This window comes from Lactuca virosa, chromosome 1, assembly GCF_052849685.1.
Source record: "Lactuca virosa cultivar CGN04683 chromosome 1, Lactuca_virosa_CGN04683_v6, whole genome shotgun sequence".
Lineage (NCBI taxonomy): Eukaryota > Viridiplantae > Streptophyta > Magnoliopsida > Asterales > Asteraceae > Lactuca > Lactuca virosa.
Window position 1 is genome coordinate 108,502,830 of NC_136426.1, and position 10,286 is coordinate 108,513,115.

The 10,286-nt window shown below is 32.3% G+C and overlaps 1 protein-coding gene across 2 annotated transcripts; it reads left to right on the forward strand.

Annotated features, from left to right (window-relative positions):
* The first annotated feature begins 6,919 nt into the window (after positions 1-6,919).
* Positions 6,920-9,261, forward strand: LOC145156134 (myb-related protein 2-like). 2 transcript variants are annotated; one of them, XM_079075656.1, is made up of 7 exons: positions 6,920-7,080; positions 7,174-7,375; positions 7,487-7,563; positions 7,652-7,715; positions 7,804-7,888; positions 7,983-8,052; positions 8,133-9,261. In XM_079075656.1, the coding sequence occupies exons 1-7, from the start codon at positions 7,075-7,077 to the stop codon at positions 8,655-8,657; spliced, it is 1,029 nt and encodes a 342-aa protein (XP_078931782.1). In that variant the 5' UTR covers positions 6,920-7,074; the 3' UTR covers positions 8,658-9,261. The 2 variants fall into 2 exon arrangements, with proteins under 2 accessions (XP_078931782.1, XP_078931783.1); XM_079075657.1 differs by having other exon boundaries at positions 6,923-7,080; positions 7,655-7,715.
* Positions 9,262-10,286: the final 1,025 nt, after the last annotated feature.

Sequence of the window (10,286 nt, forward strand, 5' to 3'; positions counted from 1 at the left end):
AGAGTTCTAGGTATTTTTTTCCACTACACCATCGATTCTTCGTTCAGAGGCCATCCTTCAAGAATCAAGCTTTAATGGGTTTAATCAAAGTCCTCAAATCCTCAATCAACCTTCCATCTTGTTTGATAATTCCTTCAACAATATTGATTGTAAGTTTGTTAGTTTTTTTTATGCAAACTTGGTTTTGAGTTTTGGTTGCTTAAGATGGATTTGTTTACAAAGAGTTGTAGTTTGTAGGTTCTATTGGGTTTAACTGTTGAAACTCACTTTTGTGTATGTGCTTTTCTTTGTTCGTATGGTTGTATAAAAATTGAAAATCGGTACATAATATGAAGTTGTTAATTTTCAGGTATTGAAAATTGTAGAGAGGCAGAGGTACTAGAATAGGCTAAATGAGAGATATATAACCATCATTGAGGAAAGATAGAATGACATCTTGAAGCTTGTTCTTCCCTTTAATAGGTATGGGCGCCACATGTTTGATAAAATGCCTGAGAGACTTATACAATTTAGAGTTAAGCTTTTGGCTGTTTGTTTAATGTTTTTATAAGACTAGAGGGAGTGGAGTGCGGTAAGGATGACATGACGCCTATGTGGCATACGGAGCACCGCCCCCTCTATGCGGTTTGGGAATGCGGCCATTCTTGGGAGCGCTCCTCTCTCTCTCTCTCTCTCTCTCTCTTCCTCTCTCTCTCTCTCTCTATCTCTCTCTTCTTTCTTTTTCCTCTCTCCATGGTATACCACTCCTTGAGTGTGGTAAGAGAGTGTGGTAAAATGAGGGAGTGTGACACCACTCCCTCCAGCCTAACAATTCGGGTAGATTGAATTATTAAATTGTAGTTATGGCTCAAAATTTGGATCCTAATGGAAGTTTAAGAACATTTTCTATCTCACATTGTTTGTTGTTCAGGAGCTCAAAGCACCATAAATTGTTGAACTGAACTTGTAAGTGTAAGACAATAGCCAATGTGTTTTGGATATGCACACGTGCAATTACGGCTACTTTTGCTTAAAATTTTCTTTTCAATACCTTAGATGATTGGATTTTACAACCTAAAGTTTATTGACATCAAAATATATTTGATATTTTCTTAAACGTTTTACCTACAATGCACAAAAAACATTCTCATTTTATTGTCTTGTATCTGCTAGGTATATGATAGTCTTTTAATATAGGGAAAATGACATAAAAGCCCTTAAGTTTTCACAAAAATGTCGGTTTTACCCTTGGACGTGTTTTATGTCCAGCAAAGCCCGAAGTTTTGTTAATTTGTTCATTTTTACCCTTGTAGCCGGTTTCCAAGTAACCTACCGGTTACCTAATGCCAGTAAAGCCCTTGAATTTTCAAAAATGTTCAGATTTACCCTTAAGTTTTTCAAAAGTGTTCGGATTTACCCTTACATTGATTGTTGTTGTTATTATTATTATTATTATTATTATTATTATTATTATTATTATTATTACATTTTTAATTATATAAAAATATTTTATACATACATTTTTAAATGTATAAAAATATTTTATACACACATTTTTAAATGTATAAAAATATTTTGTACTAATATAAATATATTTTTAAAAATATATGTACTTTTATTTAGTATTTATATACATTTGAAAACCCTAGATCTTCATCTATAATTGTTGAATCGAACAGAAAAAGCCTGATAAAGTAAAAAATGTCGTCAATGACTGATTTTGCAAAAACAAATGCTTCAGATCAATATAAAAAATGATGCATTTCGTGATCTTTTTTCGTTATCAATTTTTGAGATAAAAATAGTTAATGAATGATTTTAAGTTGATAATACTTAATTTTTACAGTGATCAAGTGTTTTTGTCGAGGGTTTTTTTTAATTATATTATGTATTTTCCATTTACGAGTGTTATGTGTTGATCATTTATTGTTATCTACTCACTATTAACCTAATGTAGTTGAATAATAGAGGTTTTTTCAAATTTTATACTAAATCCTATCTGTAATCGAGTGTTTTTATTGAGGTTTTCTAATTACGAGGGTTTTATAATTGTTACGTTATGTTTTTAATTAACGAATATTTATTTTACTTATCTATTTAGTATGATGTTTGATAATAAATACATATTTATACTTGGTAATATGTACAAATACATATAATTATATCTTTTATATAATATAAACCATATAAATATGTATTTTTATATTTATATGTATATAATATATTTTTATATGAAATAAATATATATTTATACTTATACCTACTAAATACAAATAAATACATTTTTAAAAATGTGTGTATAAAATATTTTTATACATTTAAAAATGTATTAATAATAATAATAATAATAATAATAATAATATGTATAAAAATGTATTAAAAACGTATGAAAAATTTTTATTCATTTAAAAATGTATGTAAAAAATATTTTTATACAATTAAAAATGTTATAATAATAATAATAATAATAATAATAATAATAATAATCAAAATAACAATCAAGGTAAGGGTAAATCCGAACATTTTTGAAAAACTTAAGAGTAAATCCGAACATTTTTAAAAATTCAAGGGCTTTACTGGCATTAGTAACCTAGGTAACCGGTGGGTTACCTGGAAACCGGCTACAAGGGTAAAAATGAATAGATTAAACAAAACTTCGGGCTTTATTGGACATAAAACACGTCCAAGGGTAAAACCGATATTTTTGTGAAAACTTAAGGGTTTTTATGTCATTTTCCCTTTAATATATAAATTAGATTATGACCCGCGTTAAACGCGGGGTAACACATATAAAAAACATACAAATGTCCATAGAACTCTTAAAATGAATATTAACTTCTTGAATACATATTTAAAAAAAAAATTAATATCATAAAACAAAATAAAACATGACTTGAAGATTAAAACTATAAATAAAAAATACAAAATATTCAATCATAAACTAATATAAAATATTAAAATATATTTATGAGAAAAAATAACGGTTTTCGAATGCAATATGAAATAAATACAATCACATATTTTTACTTAGCATAGTAACTATCTCAAAATCTAAACAAAATGAAAATACTTCATGCGAATGATGTGCCGGGACGACATGCTGAATCGTATTTCCTTTAAAGAAATAAATGAGATTGTTTTGATAATCCTACCATTCATTTTCACCGACATTGTAATTAGTAATATCTAATTTAACCCACCGATTTTGAATGAAAACTCAAATAGCCCACGAACGATCTCCACTTATAGAAGAATATCCCAATTTTCCATCAAACTCGATAAGCCTCGATGTATAAGAGTTGATATCATTAGTAATAGAAGGTGCGGATATCACTAAATATTCTTCCGAATATACATCGAATCGCAAAATGTCATAGTTAGACAATAAGAAGTAAACCACACCCCCACTTATAATTGCCTCACCCGAAACAGGATAAATAGAAGATGGTAACCAGATATTACGAAACTCCCTCCATTCACATGTATTAGAGGCAAACGAAGCTCCCTCCATTCACAAAAACATTCTCATTTTATTGTCTTTGTATCTGCTAGGTATATGATAGCCTTTTAATATATAAAATCTCTTGATGTTCATAAAAATATTAATTTTTAAATTTTAAAGGGCTTCATTTTTTTATTTGCCTCGGGCCCAAATTAGCTTGGACCGGTCCCCCCCCTCTCTCTCTCTCTCTCTCTCTCTCTATATATATATATATATATATATATATATATATATATATATATATATATATATATATATATATATATATATATATATATATATATATATATATATATAGGGTTGCGTTATTGTGAAAGCTAAAAAAACATGTGAATTTACCAACTTCATAATTAGGAGTTGAGTATACATGTCCACAGTCATATAACTGTGGATAAGCATGCATTCGTAGTCAATATAATTGCTGATTCATAAATATGCATGCTATATATATATATATATATATATATATATATATATATATATATATATATATATATATATATAGGTTCAAATGTTTCTCACATCTGTTGTGTGCTAGAATGCACCAATAATAATTTAGTAAAAATTAAATTATTATTTAATCAAATAAAAATATATATTAAATGATTTCCATAATTATAGATATTAAATGATATCCATAATTATAATTCATTTTGTATGGAAACTGATTAAATTCGTCATTAATATCAACAATAATATTCATTCAGAATGAATTCGCATCTAGGTTTTCATGTATGAGTTCATATTTTGTATTATGACCCACTCGCTCAAAATACAACAAAGTTTGTTGGAACATGAAGAACGAGAGTGTATTCTACCAGAATGAGAGTTTATTCTCTCTCTCTCTCTCTCTATATATATATATATATATATATATATATATATATAGAGAGAGGGAGAGAGAGAGAGAGAGAGATCCAAAAGCAAGTAGACTTACTTATCAAATTGCATACTTTAATTTGGGCCTAGCTTATTTCCAATTTGTTTCACCCCTTTACCAGAAAGGCGGCACATGATTCCTTTACAACAAAAGACCACCACTCCACATCTAATCTAAACTCTTTCTTGCTCATAACATTAAAACCCAAAAACATCAAATTAATCTTCACATATATTTCTTTCAAAAGATTCCAAAACCATAAATCGTACCGTTTATATGTGACCAAATTTGAACATTGAAAGACTAATCAGCATTTATGACTATTAAAGCCATGCAAAACTAACACACATATAGATTGATGCAAGTCAATATTTGTTTATGACTTGTCTTAAGACTTACATACAAGGGCGGAGCTACTATGTAGCCCGGGGTAAACCGGGCTACCCGTCAAATTTCTCATCAAATGTAAATTTAATGATTTTTTTCGGAAATCCGTCACAGATCCTTTTGAAATCCATCACTAATCCGTCGATAATCCATCACAAAGTCTAATAATTGGGAATTTAATGTAAATTTGTCAGTTTAGTGACGATTTTCTGAAGGAAACTTCCTTCGGAAATGAATTTGTTTAGTAGAGACACCCCCTAAAAATTTGTGCAACCCTGGTTTTTTATTCCGGATCCGCCATTGCTTACATACCCTTGTAGGGGTAAATGGGTAACTTTTAGCTTTAACAAGTTAGTTCAATTTACATGGGATGTCCATTTTCCATGGAGTCGGATGGAGTATAATTAATGTAACCAAAAGTAGTAAAAGGTATGAAGTGAGAGTGGGTGGGAACCCATTTTTTGCGGCCTTGAGTGGAAAGGAATAAGACCCAACATTCTTGACCTGAGAGTAATTGGCTTTACTTAAAAATGATTCCAAGATTCTATTCCAGTGGAATCACTCCTATTCTTCCCTTTTCCTTTATCCATCAAGAATTACATTCCAAGTCGTTTCTGTTATTTTCTCTTCCATGGGGTGCCAGCAGGCATATGTGGTCTACAGTCACAGCCAATAGGATTCCAACACGTGTCTTTAAGTTTCTAGATTTTCAAAGGGGGAATATGATACTTAACCATGATACGTTGATATGTTCCTTTACGTGAGCTTCACCATGTCTTCAAAAGACAACTTAAAAGACTTTAGAGCATCGGAGCCGTAAAAAAGGAAATACAAGTACAAAAAAAGACCAAGTACCCATGTTCTAGATTCCAAAGTTGAAAAGAATATATACATAGGAATAAAGAAACAACAGCTTCATAAACCTTACTACTTTCCTACAGATGGGTGTAATTACTGTTTTAATCAATAAACTATGACAATTTTTTTTTGTGCATAAGTGGTTGGGATAGTATTTTACGCATTACCAGTTATGTAATATTTTATCATGACCGCATGATGACAAGCTTGTATCATAGAGAGAGATGCAAGTAAACCTTTTAAATGCAAAACAATGGAAATATAATTTTTTTTTTAAGTACTTAGTAATTTGTATGTACTATTACTGGAGAGATGATCATTTGGTCTTCAATGACATGAAGTGAAAGTTGTGACAAAAGATAAGAAATATTGTTGGTGTATAAATGTATTTTGTATTCACTGCATGTTATAAACCAATATATATGAAGATATCAACCGCAGTTTATGAGAGTTAGACCTACACAAGTGCTACATTAATTTATAGATTATTGCAAACAAATATTGAGGAAGCTAGATATCTGGACTCTGGAGATTCATACCAGATTTGCTTCTTCTCATAAAATGAAAGTATGGAGGCAAGTAAAAGTACAACCCATCATTTGATCTTTATTTTTTTTCAAAGGGTCCCACCAGAGTTCAAATTCGTGGAGGCCTTCTGTCCTATAACACCTGAAGAATTGGAAGATTTTGGGTTGAGGGGACCACTTCCATCTAGCCTCAAACTTGAAGGGGGGCAAAACGAATGTGTTCTTATTCCATTCCTGCCCTCCAAGCCGAAGCATCTCTCAAATTTTCTACTTTTATTCTTGTATGTATCTATTCCAAGTTGCGGATGCTTTAGTCAACATAATCTTCTTCCATTTCCTCCATATTTCCATTATGTCGTTATCTATATCCTAAATACAGAAATATGGAGGATAATCATCATCAATAGTTCAAGACCAATGCAATGAGATATGAATAAGGATATAAACGTCTTTCAAGTCCCCAAGACAACAAGATAGTGGATAGCCAGTATCCTGGTCAGAAAAGTCATGGAATAAGATTCTTTTAACTTTTATGGATCTATTCCAGTACCCATTGGAAGGTGTTTAGAGTTCTTTAGTGCAAAGGAATAAACTATTCCGGTCTGAGAATAATAAAATAGAGAGGTTGCAAAACAAAGTATTTAGAAGTCACCACAGATATTCGGTGGAAGTTTAGTTTAGTGTTGTTCCTATGCTTCGCTTGGAAAGTACTCCACACCAACCCCTACCCCTACCCTCACCTCACCCCACCCCACCCCACCCATTCTCCATTTGCTTTATAAGTTGAAGCTGAGCAAAACATCGATATGTAAGAGTTGATCAGATAGGGCAATAAGATATACGTAATAATTATAGTATCAAGACGCATATTTCAGAATACATAAGGGTCAAGTTTCATAATTTGAAGGGTGAGAAGATCAAGAGTCAGTAGACAATAAAGTATGCAGGTACCAAATTCAGTATGTTAGTTAAATGATATTATACCTGATTACAAAAAAAATCCATTTACACTCTTTTTTTTTCTTTTTTTGGGTATAAAGATGTATCATCATCATAATCATCAAGGAAAGAGCATTCATTCTTCATCAAGAATGTCAATTACACCAGAAAGACATTTATTTCTGCAAGGTGGGGGCGATTCAGGAATTGTTTTATCAACTGATGCTAAGCCTAGACTCAAATGGACACTAGACCTCCATGAACACTTCATAGATGCAGTCAACCGGCTTGGAGGAGCAGATAGTAAGTGCATTTATAAAAAATTGTTTAAAAAAGGGAATATAAATTAAATAAATAAAAAAAAAAGAAATGAAAAGAAAAGCTTATAAATATTTGTTCTATATTTTTGTATAGAGGCTACTCCAAAATCAGTTTTAAAGCTAATGGGAATTCAAGGGCTTACTTTATACCACTTAAAGAGTCATCTTCAGGTGCGACACATGCCAACGAGATTTCCTTTTAAAATTATCATTTTAACATATTTTGAAAGAATCTAAATTACTTTGCATTTTTGATTAGCAGAAGTACAGGCTCAGTAAAAATCTATATAGGCAGACTAATAGTGGTGACACAAATAAAGTTGGTAAGAAATCCAAGAATCCATTTTAAGATGTTTTATGAGAATTTATAGTAGATGATCATTCAATGATAAGAAATAATTCTGACTGTAGGTATGATCGCACCAACAGGAGATGCCAATGGTGAAACAAATGGAACCCACATGAGCAGTTCAAGTGTTTGCCCTCAAACAAACAAGTAAGAGATATTCATTCAGCTGTACATATAAATGTAAATGACAGGTATACACTCAAATGTTGATTCTAAATTTGTAATACAAATATACATTCAGAAACTTGCAGATAAGTGAAGCAATACAGATGCAAATTGAAGTTCAAAGAAGGCTACATGAACAACTTGAGGTACAAAAGAAGATTCCAAAAATGTATCTGTCCAGGTGTTTTCTCAAAGTATGAATATATATTCTTTTCATACGAAATAGGTACAGAGACACTTACAGCTTCGCATAGAAGCACAAGGGAAATACTTACAAGCAGTTCTTGAAAAAGCACAAGAGACTCTTGGAAAGCAAAACCTAGGTAAAGTAGGAGTTGAGGCTGTAAAAGTTCAACTATCCGAATTGGAGTCAAAAGTATCCACTCACTGCCTAAATTCTACATTTTCGGGTATTAAAAATGTGTCGATGCACACAAACAAGCCAACAGATTGTTCAGACGACAGTTTCTTGACTTACTGTGAAGGTCAACAAAGTGAACAAGAGATGATAGGTTTGACCTTTTTAGAATCCAAGAAGGTTGACAGTGATCTGTCTATGACGGTTGGGGGACATAAAAGAAGTGAATGGAACACCAGTAGAAGCTACAATGAAAAAAGATTTATGTATGGGGACGAGGAAGTCATTTTAGAGAATATTGAGAGGCAAAAAAAGTTTCAGTTTCCATATATTGGACAGAAACTGGACCTTAATGCCCATGATGGGGATCATGTAGCTTCAAGTCACAAGTAGTACTTCTGAATGGAGTTAGTTGGTAACTAACAAGGTGTAATTTTGAATGCAGAATTATCTTTTCTCATTAATGCCATGAACAAGAATTTTGAGCTAGTATCTTGCGCAATGGATGTTTGTTTTACTCGAGGTCCCACAGATGGCACACCGAGTATATGACAAACTAAGAGAATATCGTAAGAGTAAGGTCTGGTGATTACCTGGTAACAATCACAACGAACGGTCAGCCGTACCTAATGGGAGAACCTGAGAGTACACTCCGACCGTTACATCAGTGAGGGCTATATATTAAGTGCCAATTAGTAGCATGGCAACTGGACCGAAGAGTACTTAGGAACCCCATCCCCGAGTCCCCTGTGAGGGAAATATAAATGCATCCCCATCCACATCCCCAACGGGGGATTTGGGAACTAGCCGATGACATATTCCATGGAAACTCAACAACTCAAGAAAATAAGGTTTGGAGATGAATGTATATTCTATCTTTCAAAAATTACACGTTTTCTTTATAAACTTAATTATACTTTTCTGTAATGTTGAAAACTATCAAATGTATATTCTCATAACTAAGAAATTTAGAAAACACTATAGATTTTTGTCTCAACGGGTAAGCACCCCCCCCCTCCCCCCCCCCCCCCCCCCTCTCTTCCCAAAAAAAAAAAACTGATAAAGAAATATGACATAATATTTTATTCCAATATGACTTTCCAAAAGAGAAATCCAAACATCATAATGAATAACTTAAAATGAAAAAGAAACATTAGGTTTAGACAAATCAAATGGCAATTTAACATCTTTGCCAAGTTGACAAACATGACACAATAAAAGAGAATCATTTTTATTACATGAAATAAAATTCTTGGAAACTAAAAACTTGAAGATTTGTTGACCGGGATGACCAAGTATTTGATGCCACGTGGATGAGGATGAACATTTGAGAAGTCGGATAAGTAACATGATAGATGTCACCCAAGTTGTCACATTGAAGGAGGGTTTGATGAGTCCGGTAATCCTTCATAAAAAAACCAAATTCGTCAAATTCAATAGAACATTCGTTATCACGAGTAATGTGACGTACATAAATGAGATTTTTAATGATTTGAGGAGTTATGGGGACGTTTATTAAAGACAGTGCAAAAGGAATTATAACCGAGAGTTGTGTTACTTGTGTTTGTGATACGCATTCGAGATCCATCACCAACTAATATAGAAAAATGTTTGCACTTATTACTAAAAGATTTGAGTATACCTAAGTCGTCATGGAGATGTGAAGTTACTCCAGTATCAATATACAAGTTCGTGTTTTGAGGGTCTTGAATGTTCATAATGCTAAAGGATTGTGATAAAGTTGTTGCTAGATCATTGAGGCCTGAAAAATAAAATCATTGTAGGTTATTTGGTTGTCCAGCTTGACCAACCATAAAATCCTATGGATTTTGGGATGTAGGAACCAAATTGGGACATGAATGTGGCTTCCTTGAGAAAGCATGTTGGTAAGGGGGCCATTGGACCAAATTAGGTGGTTGCATGACCCAACATTGTTGTTTGGTCGTTGAATCTGGAACAAACATGATGGCATGAAAACCCAACACTCCCGCTACTATTTCCGATCGAAACAGAAAGGTAGCC

Bases quoted from the DNA above. Each gene is read 5' to 3' on its own strand.
- LOC145156134 (XM_079075656.1), top strand. The intron at 7,376-7,486 runs GTAAGTGCATTT...ATTTTTGTATAG, and splicing joins CCGGCTTGGAGGAGCAGATA to AGGCTACTCCAAAATCAGTT. The intron at 8,053-8,132 runs GTACAAAAGAAG...CATACGAAATAG, and splicing joins GGCTACATGAACAACTTGAG to GTACAGAGACACTTACAGCT.